Source organism: Anopheles stephensi, chromosome 2 (assembly GCF_013141755.1).
Source record: "Anopheles stephensi strain Indian chromosome 2, UCI_ANSTEP_V1.0, whole genome shotgun sequence".
Taxonomy (NCBI): domain Eukaryota; kingdom Metazoa; phylum Arthropoda; class Insecta; order Diptera; family Culicidae; genus Anopheles; species Anopheles stephensi.
In genome coordinates this window covers 91,114,112-91,124,466 of record NC_050202.1, presented here as the reverse complement: position 1 = coordinate 91,124,466, position 10,355 = coordinate 91,114,112, and the positions used below count along the sequence as shown (strand labels likewise).

At 51.0% G+C, this 10,355-nt stretch overlaps 3 protein-coding genes across 5 annotated transcripts; 1 reads left to right on the top strand and 2 right to left on the bottom strand.

The window, feature by feature from the left end:
* Window positions 1-266: 266 nt before the first annotated feature.
* LOC118505342 (solute carrier family 25 member 40-like) lies at window positions 267-2,336 on the bottom strand. Of its 2 annotated transcripts, XM_036041000.1 has the most exons (4): window positions 1,735-2,137; window positions 1,461-1,636; window positions 551-1,390; window positions 267-425 (listed from the first exon to the last, which is right to left on the bottom strand). In XM_036041000.1, exons 1-4 carry the CDS (start codon window positions 1,865-1,867, stop codon window positions 423-425), a joined length of 1,152 nt encoding a protein of 383 aa, XP_035896893.1. In that variant the 5' UTR covers window positions 1,868-2,137; the 3' UTR covers window positions 267-422. The 2 variants fall into 2 exon arrangements, with proteins under 2 accessions (XP_035896893.1, XP_035896892.1); XM_036040999.1 differs by having other exon boundaries at window positions 267-1,390; window positions 1,735-2,336.
* Window positions 2,290-8,187, top strand: LOC118505340 (SAFB-like transcription modulator). 2 transcript variants are annotated; one of them, XM_036040997.1, is made up of 8 exons: window positions 2,290-2,533; window positions 2,666-3,025; window positions 3,086-3,260; window positions 3,334-3,430; window positions 3,504-3,541; window positions 4,201-5,521; window positions 6,567-6,704; window positions 6,784-8,187. In XM_036040997.1, exons 1-8 carry the CDS (start codon window positions 2,408-2,410, stop codon window positions 7,685-7,687), a joined length of 3,159 nt encoding a protein of 1,052 aa, XP_035896890.1. In that variant the 5' UTR covers window positions 2,290-2,407; the 3' UTR covers window positions 7,688-8,187. The 2 variants fall into 2 exon arrangements, with proteins under 2 accessions (XP_035896890.1, XP_035896889.1); XM_036040996.1 differs by having other exon boundaries at window positions 6,781-8,187.
* Window positions 8,188-8,266: 79 nt separating this feature from the next.
* LOC118505343 (mannose-1-phosphate guanyltransferase beta) lies at window positions 8,267-10,248 on the bottom strand. Its single transcript, XM_036041001.1, has one exon. It carries the CDS (start codon window positions 9,822-9,824, stop codon window positions 8,715-8,717), a length of 1,110 nt encoding a protein of 369 aa, XP_035896894.1. The 5' UTR covers window positions 9,825-10,248; the 3' UTR covers window positions 8,267-8,714.
* Between the last annotated feature and the right edge of the window lie 107 nt (window positions 10,249-10,355).

Below are 10,355 nucleotides of genomic sequence, written 5' to 3'. Positions count from 1 at the left end.
CAAGGAATGGAAATTCCTTCAGTTCAGCATTGCAAGCTAAGCTTTTCTTCTACGTCCTGTTTAATATCTTCGGGAAAGTGAAAGGCAATGGACGAACTTCTTCGACCTCGGTGAAGATCTCGAGATGATGGAATTTCTACTGCCTTGGTAGTCGTCTAGAGGCACAAGATCCCGACGGATCCTACAATATTCTCAAACGATGCTCACTACCACCATGAGCGCTCCAAGATATTTCTTTCATTAGCAGCACCAACATAAGCTGACCCTTTTCCAACAAATGACTAACAATTTATTGTACACAGTGATTGTGGTAGTCGAAAGTGCAGCAGTATTGTAGTTGCACATATACAATTGTCTCACATTCAGCAACCGGCGCCCGTGAGATTTGAGGAAGAAGCTGAGATAACGCGCGCGGAAGGCCGTTACTGAAGAGCAAAGCGAAAACGAAAAAAAAAAAAGCGATCTCATTACATTAATATTTGTTCATCTGCCGTCCCCGATGGTGCGCCGGGGAGGAGGGGACGAGACTCGCGGAAGGCGCACTACTAACCACGGTACCAGCCTCGCTTGCAGCCGCCGCCGCTAACGCTTTGTCCTTCTGCTCCTGATATCGTTGCACGTTGTAGCGGTAAAAGAAGTTTTTGCCATACTCGAACGACGCGATCATGATGGCACAGGCGGGCGCTACCTTCACCAGCCGTGGCGTGAGCCCCGCAAACAGACCCCGAATACCGTTCATTTGGAATATGCGTCCCATCGTCTCGAACGTGCCGATCGCTTTGAACGGTTTCTTGCCCGGCGCCCCTTTGTCGGCGCCATTCTGAGCGTACAGGAACTGCTCGCCGAAAGCGATCTGCTGATGCGTTTTGACCACATCGAACGGTACGGTGATGAAAGCGGCCACACCGCCGGAAATTGCACCACTGGCAAAGCTGAACGCGAACGTGGGCTGACTGACGTTGAAGCGTTTCTTGATGGATTCGTACGTCGTCCAGTAGATACCACTGAACGGTACGTCGCGCAAAATCGTTGGGAAGAAGCCTTTCCACAGCCCCAGCACGCCCTGCACGCGTAACATGCTGCGGAAGGCGTGGCCAACCTCACGGTAGCTGAGCTTTTCCGATTGCATTTTCGTGCGGATCAGCTCGAGCGGGTTCACGATCGTGACGGCAAGCACGCGTGCTGAGCTTCCGGCCAGGAGCGGCAGCCAGATGGGAAGTTCCGCATCCCGTCCCTTCTTTCTTTGGTACAGTTCCTTCAAGCGGATGCGAAACTGCTCGTACGCGACAAAGTAAATTACCGTCGTGGGAAGGGCCAGTATGAGCGTTGGCCCGAGCCCGGACCAGAGCGATGGTACACCCTCATAGCGGCTGATTTTGGTAAAAGCGTCCTTCAAAAACAAAAACATGGTGAAGATCAGAATTGGATGTTGTGCTGGAAGTACCGCTTTAGGAGCTTACGATCGTGCCGTTGAAATGTAGTGGACGTTTGCTGGGAGCCGTTGGACCTAGCGTACCGTTTGGACCGCACGGACAGATGTGATCCATCAAACCATTGCAGTACAGGTAGCATTTGTTCGATATCAGTACCTTCTGTTGCGCCTGCAGGCGAGTCTTCACCACGTCCAGTGGAGTCACTGGAGAAAAAGAGGCGTGTAAATGAAGTGGATGATTTGCAAAAATCAACGCAACACGTGTTGCATCATCTAACTGCAGGTGATTCGGTGTAACTTACTGAACAGCGACGTTACCAACGCACCGCTACAGGACGATAGTATCTGCTGATAGGGCCGGATCCGAAAGCGGCTATCGTCCATATCGGCTCCTATTGCAGCCAATCCACCGCTGCCCTGATGGCTTCGAGCCATCGCTGTTGTGCGTGCGTTTCTTTTGTTTGTTTCACAAAGCTAGCGACAGATGGAATATCAGTTTTAGCACAACTTTAAGAGCACAATTGAACCATTTTTCGCGTTGCTTGCAGTGAAAATGCACTACGGTGCGTGTGAATAGATGTGTATTGACAGTAGCAATCTTATGAAATAAACAATCAGAGGAGGTGGTCTCGAACACAAACAAACTCTGTATGTTTATGGTAGCGATGCTTCCCTTTTATCATGAGAAACCTGTTTAATCACCAAATCAATAAGATTTATCACAAACTGCAGAGACGATTTTTTACCAAAAACGTATAAAAACTTGTTTTCGGTTAAGAAACAAACACACACACACAATCAGCTGTGCGGGATGCTGCTCGCAACTGTCAAAACAAACTGTCAGTGTGCAGCACCATGGTTGGGCTCAGTGTTCGTGAGCGCTTCTCAAAAAAGGAGACGAAAAACTGAAGCGAAAGCGATTTGGCACAAGTTCATGTAGGTGCTGAAATTTGACCATAAATCCGCGACGGAATCATGACGGAAACGCCCGATAAGCGAAAACTGAGTGAATTACGTGTGGTGGACCTGAAGCAAGAGCTGGAGAAACGCGGCAAGGATGGTAATGGGGTGAAGAATGTGCTTCTCGAGCGGCTCACACAGGTACGGGCTTCGGTAAAGGGGGACGCCATATTGGTTGTTCATGAAAAATGGATGCTTTCTTTTCTCTTCCATGCGGTCGCGGATTGAAAGGGATGGTTTTAACTTTCTTTCCCACTTTACTATTCCCGACAGGCGTTGCGTGAGGAAGGTCATGATCCGGAAACGATAGAATTTGAGATTGTGGTTGGTAAAGCGTCGGTAAAGAAGGGCAAAGCCAATGCAGGTGGCAAGACGGATGAAGAATCCAACAACACGGATGCGTCGGCCTGCGCAGATCAAAATGCTGATGCATCGGAGACCACCAATAGCGCAACGTCCGAACCCGAAAAACTGTGCGAGGATGAGCTGGTAGTCATCAAGGATGAAACGAAAGATGAAGATGAGGATGAACATGACGTTCAAGCTAAACCGGTGCAACCGGAAGACAGTGAGGAGAAAGAAGAGGTGGAAGAGGAACCGATCGTGAAGCAGGAGAAGGACGACTTTGTGAAGGTAACATACTGCCAGAGATCGAGAACTCAACCATCTAATGCGCTTTTCTCTGCACTACAGCCAGCAGAATGTGTCACGCAGGAAAAAGTGACCCCGAAACAGGAGCAAACCAAACCGGTCGACATAAAGGAGGACTCGAAAGAAACGGACAATGAGGATTCGTTGAATCTTACGATCGGCGAGGAAGATGAAAAGTTGCTTCACGACAGCAACATGGACACAGATCAGAAGGAGGGTAAGAATTGACCCCGCCAAGCAAGCAGAAGATGCCGGGACAAGATTTGATTTGCGCTTCCTTTTTTTCACAGTCGAAACACCAAAAAAGGAACAATCGGTGGCTTCAAAGACAAAGGAAAGTGCTTCGGAGGAGTCTAAGAAAAATGACGAAAAACGCGAAGGAAAGATGTAAGTCGCAGCGAGGAGCTACCCTTAACATTGGCCTGATTCACTAATTTGTGTCTGTTGTTTTCAATTCCAGCGAGAAAAACGTGGTTGCCTCCAGCAACTCGGAGAAAGGTAATGTTGTAGCGTCGTTTAGGTTGCCTAACGCCGCCGTGAATTGTATTATTGCGTTTTTTTAGTAGTAGATGTGTGGCGCATCGATTTTTGAACCGTTTAGCGCGTGTGAACATATAGCAAATAAGATGTGAATGCAACTACTCTCAGTAGATGCAATGTCCCGTGTCGGTAAGCCGATTGTCCGGTTGAAAAGGACGAGTTTTTCATGTGCTTTCCCGTACTGTTCGATTGGTTCGAGTGGTTAATCAGTTGAAGATGTGGATTGTTCGCCAACCAATACACAAACGGACACGTGCTGTGCTAGAACGATGGTGAAAAGGGCATCCGGGCATGAGGGAAAGAGTCGTCGGGGCTGACAGTGTTGTCATGAGACGTGTCCTAACCTATCCTGCACAAGAGAGAAGAGACCGCATGCGACTTGCCGTCGATGGCTGGCAGTGCTACAAGAAGATCCGATCCCCCCCGGGCAGATCCCCTTTTAGGGTCAGAGTCAGAGTCAGAGAGAGAGAGAGAGCAGATGATGATCCGAGGGCCATCGAGGCGTGTCTCACCGTGAAAGCGAGATGATGATGTTGGGGTGTTGCACTACTTGTTCAATAATCGTTCTATATGTTGTTGTTCTATATTTTTGCTCGGAAACGCGAAATATATTACAGACGGCGCGGCCACAAAAACAACAGCATCATCGACGGCGGCTTCAGCACGATCCGGCGGCGAAAAAGCGTCGGCAGCTGTGCCCGCAAACACCACGTCCGCCTCATCGGGCGGCGCTGCAGGGGGTGATGAAAAAGCAAAGGGCAGCTCGGACGGTGGAAGCGGCGGCGGCGGCACGGCTGCTAACGTCGGTCGTAACCTGTGGGTATCGCGACTGTCCTCGCTAACGCGGGCCACCGATCTGAAGCAAATCTTTTCCAAGTATGGTAAAGTGATCGGTGCCAAGGTGGTCACCAACTCGCGAACCCCCGGAACGCGTTGTTACGGATACGTCACGATGGCATCGGCGAAGGATGCGACGGAGTGCATCAACCATCTGCACCGTACCGAACTGCACGGCCGGTTGATTTCGGTTGAACGGGCAAAATCGGAACTTGGTCCGGCTCGCTCAGCTTCCACCGGAACCGATTCTTCATCCGCAACGAAAGTGACCACCTCGAACGGCAATGCTTCCACGAAGAGTTCGTCCGGCGGTAAAAGTGACGCGGTCAAACCCAAATCTTCATCTTCATCCAACGATAAGAAGAAGAATGGAGAGGTTTCCAAGTCGACGTCCACCACGACCACTTCCGATAAAGACAGAAAACCCGCGCCCAAAGATCGTCCAAAACCACGACCTGTTCGGCCAGCAGGTTCTTCGGATGCGAAGCGGCCGGTGTCGGCTGGTGCATCGAGAGGTGGTGGCGCGGGAGGCGAGAAGAGTTCCACTGGAACAGGGCGGAAAAGCAGCGACACCGCAGCAACAACAACGGCATCAGCATCGGCAGCAACGACAACAACCGCACCAGCGTCCGGTCGGCGCAGTCGCGATCGGAGCCGTTCATCGCGCGATCGACGTTCGAATACGCACGGATCGTCCCAGGTACGAGACCGCGATCGTGACCGTGACCAGCGTCAACAGCGCAGCCGAGGCAGTAGCCGTGGAGCGGCTGGAGCAGCAGGATCAGCGGCAACCGCCAGAGAGTCATCGCGCGACTCTCGTGAAGTTCTGTCTTTGCAGAAGATCCGCGAGGAACGGGAACGCCATCGACTGCGGGAACGCGAGCGTCAGTTGCGCGAGGAGGAACGACGGCGGCGGGAGATCCGGGCCCGGCAGCGCGAGGAGGAGGATCGACTGCAACGAGAGCGGGAAAAACTGGCGGCCGAGCGGGAGCGTATCGAAAAGGAGAAAGCGGAACTGCTGCGGATCGTGCGCGAACGGCAGAAGCTCGAGCGCGAGAAGATCGAACTCGAGCATCTGGAGCTGAAACAGCAGCAAAGGAAGTACGGTTGCAAATTCATTCATATTTCTCCACAAACCAACACACACACACACACACATTTACCTTTCATTCTAGATTGCTCGTTCGTTCGTTACGGTTCTGTTGTTTTTGTTTTGTTTTGCTTACTTTGCGCGCTCGGAACTACTACGATCGCAGTTTCGAGGCAGAGACACCTCTCGAACGGGAGAAGGAGTGGAGTCCGTCCTACCTTGTTAAAATACCATTCTGTGCATTCTAATGAAGTGAATGAAAGCGAGAGCGTCGTCATGTCGAGTGTTTCTGACTGATTTCCGGTGATGTGCAATTGCCTTTCCTGCTGTAGTTACAAACATATGCAACGAAGAGAAGCAAGCTCTACAACGGTTGCAGCCGTATGGAGAACGACCGCATCACAAGTGTTCAGCAAATAAGACGATTGTACGATGCCCGAGTTTCGATGCTGCCGTCCATGAAACACTTCCAACCCGTGTATCCTGTGCTCATCGCGAAAGTGCTGTGCAAGCTATTCAAAACAGACATTTCTACAGACTGCATGTTCCATTCGTTTCTGGATCCGATCGAAGGAAGCAAAGAGCATCTCCATGGCATGCTGAGAGCTTTTCTTGTAGTGGAGCTTCTGACAAAGACAACACACGGCAGCTGTGATCGGTGCGAGTCGTCGTTCTGCGGTTGAGAGTCGTCTGTCAACGAGAGTTCCTGAAATTCGAACCAGTTCCAGTTCATCCTTCGTTCCTTGCTCAGAGTGTGACTTTTACAAAGTTGTGTGGCGGAAACAAAAGTGCTGAAAAGTGCGGTTATCTGAACGCGTCACCAAACCGACCAGCAATTGTAGGACACGGATGGGTGCGCTCGCTGCTACCCATGGCGTGTCCAAAGATGAGCTGGTCTACCCGGAACGTTGTCCTTCTCTTCCCCATTTTTGGATTATATGCGTTGTTTTTTTTCTTGCAGTTTACCTTTCCCACCATACACTTCGGCGCAGGACGGGATAGTAAGCGATGTTTAACATTGTGCCATTTCTTTTTTCGCAACCAACCCTATTTCAGGATCGAGGAGGCAAAGAGGTCGTTGAAGCGTCCTTCGACCGATCGGTACGACGATGACCGCAAGCGGCCTGCACCGGATCGTCGTGTAGAGGCGCCACCGCCGCCCAGGTTCGATTCCTCGATCTCGTCTGGTTCTGGGTATGTATCGAGCATGGTACAATCTACTGTAATGTAATGTAACCTTTTATCCTTCATTCGTTTCGGTGTGTTACAGAAGACGCAGCAACAACTATGATCGCATTTCGTCGTCCGACAAAAAGGCTCGCCTGGACGATTATCCGCCATCGTCCTCGTCATCCTCCTCCAAGCGCGACGATTTCAGAAGGGACAGCTTCAAACGCGGAGGTGACGATTATAGGCGCGGTGGTGATGATTACAAGCGCGGAAGCGGTGGAGACGATTACAAGCGTTCCGGTGGGGACGATTTTAAGCGCGACTCGCGGGACGATTACAAATCCAGCAGCGGCCGGTCGGGCGATGACTACGGCAAACGGGACAGTGGCTACAGCAAGCGCGATCTGGATCGTCCCATTTCTAGCTCGTACGATGCTCGCGGCAGCGGTGGCAGTGGGCTGTTGTCGCAATCGCTTGGCAAGGAAGGACGGTACAGCGACCGTTCGAATGACTACCGTGGCAGTGGTGGTGGTGGTGGTGGTGGTAGCGGTGGAGGTGGCACCAGCGGAGGCAGTGGAAGCGGTCTCAATGGTAGTGGTAGTGGAGGAGGCCGCGGAGGTGGAGACGATCGCGATCGCAACTCGTCTAGCGGTCGGTATGGAAACGATCGTACGAGCGGTGGCAACAGCACGAATTCCGGTGGCAATTGGCACACCAGTGCGGGGTTGTCGCAGATCAGCGGAATATCGTCGCTGGGAAATTGGGGCGACAAAGCGAACGACGGTGGTGGTAGTGGCGGTGGGGGCGGTTGGCGCAATCTGGACAATGGCCAGGATCGGTACGATCGCACGTACAACGAGCGCAAACCGATACCGATGTCTTCGGGTGGCGGTGGTTTCATGGATCAGCCACGCACGAACCAGTTTATGGGTGGAAGTGGCGGTGGCAGGCCTCAGGATCGGTACGGACAGTCGATGTCCAACCGGTTCGACAATGCTCGATACTAGCAAGCCTCGCTTATACTGAGCAGCGCGTTTTAAACATTTGAAGCTTACTCTTCAATTCCACCGTCGTTTAGAAGGAGAACAATCAACGGTATCAACTTTCCTACGTAGGGTACACGTGCACTTGATTCAACTATAAACCCAATTCTTATACAGTAGTAGTGTTCGTCAGGAGGCCAGCATCGTTAAGGGGCGGCCTCGGGAACGCCCGCCCAACCGCAGGCATCTTAAGACAGATTAACCTCGATTAGATCGTTGCTACGCCACGTAGGGAAAAAGGACTAGTTTTTAAAAACAATTGTTCCGACTAGGATACACGTAATGCGTGTATATTTTTAATATTTCGAAAATAAACAACAGGGCAAATCCATCACACCAACAACAGCGTTTAACGGTCGATATACGTTCCTACACTCGACCCGGATTAACGGGGTTCGAATAGCCAACTGTGAGAATGTGGGATTGTCGCTCGTACAGTAAGTGCAGTAAAAGCCGCTATCTAATCTACCTTTCTATCTGTCTATTATACAGTCTCGTACCGCCAAATGAACCATACACACGAATGAAACTAATAATTGGTGATTTTTGTTTTACAGTGACGGGAGTTTTTATTATTTTGGAATGCAAAATATAATCGTGTACCCAACAAGAGTTCAACAGAGCGCGCCTACTATTCGAGTTTCCTAACACTCACACACACATCTCCCGCCGATTGCTGCCCCTTCCCACGATTGTATTCGCGCGCGCGTGTGTGTGTTGGTAAATAAAGTGAGGAAACTGCACGATAAAAGCACACACTCGTACTGATCGAAGATTCGACCAGGAACAGCAACAACAGGGCGCGTCGTCTCTGTGTGTAGATATTACTCAATCGTTCGTAAACAAAAAATTGTTCGTTTTCGTATGGAAGTTTGTAATTGGTAAAACGATATTAAAATAAAGCTACATTTAAAAGAAACCCTAAAAACGTCTTCGGCATCTTCTTCTCGTTCGCACCGGTTCGGAAAACCGGTTTGGCTGGCGGTTGGCTCTACATGATGATCTGTGGTTCCGGAACGCTCAGCGCGATGCTTTTGTGGGGCAAGACCTGTCCACCGTTAATGTAGATTTCATCCTTCACGATCACATCCTCGCCGAGCACGGTCGTCCCTTCGAGCCGCACCCACCGGCCAACGACACAGCGCCAACCGATAATGCAACTGTCCAGCCACGAGTGCGATTTGATGATGGCGTCCTTCAGAATTGTGCAACGCTTGATGCAAACACCGTCCTCGATCACCACATTCGGCCCGATCGTAACGTTCGGTCCGATCCGGCAACCGGCCCCAATCTTGGCCGTCGGATCCACCAGCACGTTCCCCACAAAGCCGGCCGGTCCGTTGTAGAGCAGTTCCGGTTGCCGCTGTCGCAGGGAGGTCAGATAGAGACACATGCCCGTCAGGAAGTCGCGCGGTTGCCCGATATCCATCCAGAACCCGTTCAGCTCGAACGCGTACAGCTCCTTCTCGTGGGACATGACCGGGAAGATTTCCTTCTCGATCGACGTGGGCTTCAGCTCGATCCGGGACAGAACGGAGGGATTTAACACGTACATTCCGGCGTTGATTTTGTTGCTTACGAACTCCTGCGGCTTTTCGATGAAGCTCTTGATGCAGCCGTCTTCCGCGTACAGCACGACACCGTACTTGGACGGTTCCTCGACACGCGTCACCACGATCGTTCCCTCCCGGCCATGCCTCCGATGGAACTGTTCCAGCTCTTTGAACGGAAAGTCACAGATAATGTCCGAGTTTAGCACGAAGAATGGTTCCGTGCTTTCCGACAGGATTGATTTAGCCAACGCCAACGGTCCGGCCGTTCCGAGTGGCTCTGTTTCGTGGGAAAAGATTAGCTTCACACCGAGCCGTTCGACCTGAGCGGACAGTTCCGCTTCCATCTGTTCGGCACGGTACGAAACGGCCAGGATAACCTGCGTTACACCGGCCTCGACGAGCGCTTCGATTTGGTGCAGAAGTATCGGTTTGTTCGCAAACTCTACGAGCGGTTTCGGGGTGCTGAGGGTCAGTGGCCGCAGACGTGTCCCGTACCCACCGACGAGAATGAGGGCCCGCATTCCGTTTTCTTTACCAGCGATGCCCATCTTAGGTAGTGAGTGACACGTAACTACACTTCAGTAACGCCACAAACAGATATTGTTGCACTAGCGCGGCAGATCTTTCTTATAAGGAAGGCAGCAATGTTATCAGCACTAAATCGGTTTTCTGCTTAGCCCCAGTTTTTCGTAGAAAACGGTATGGTAGTGACTTTGCAGGGTTTTTCTGTGTATCCCGAACGATATTCACTAATTGAAATTCACGGGAGATTAGAGGCACACAGTAGCAGTACGCACGGTTACTTTGAAAAATACTCCGCTTGTAACGAACGAGTCAGTACAGGATGCAGTGAATCACTTGAGGAGGTCAGATGTTTACTTTGATTGTTTTTTTTTTTGTTTTGTGGGTTGCTTTGCTGGGCGGTGAAAAAATGTAATCAAAGAGGGCCAGCGTTTGTTTGTTGACGTTTCAACAATATTCGTGTCACTTTGCTGTCATCGCATTCGGCTGTCAGTTTGGGGTGGCTGCGTACGTGCTAGTTGTGTTATGATCTTCGTTTTGTCGAAAACCGCAGAAGA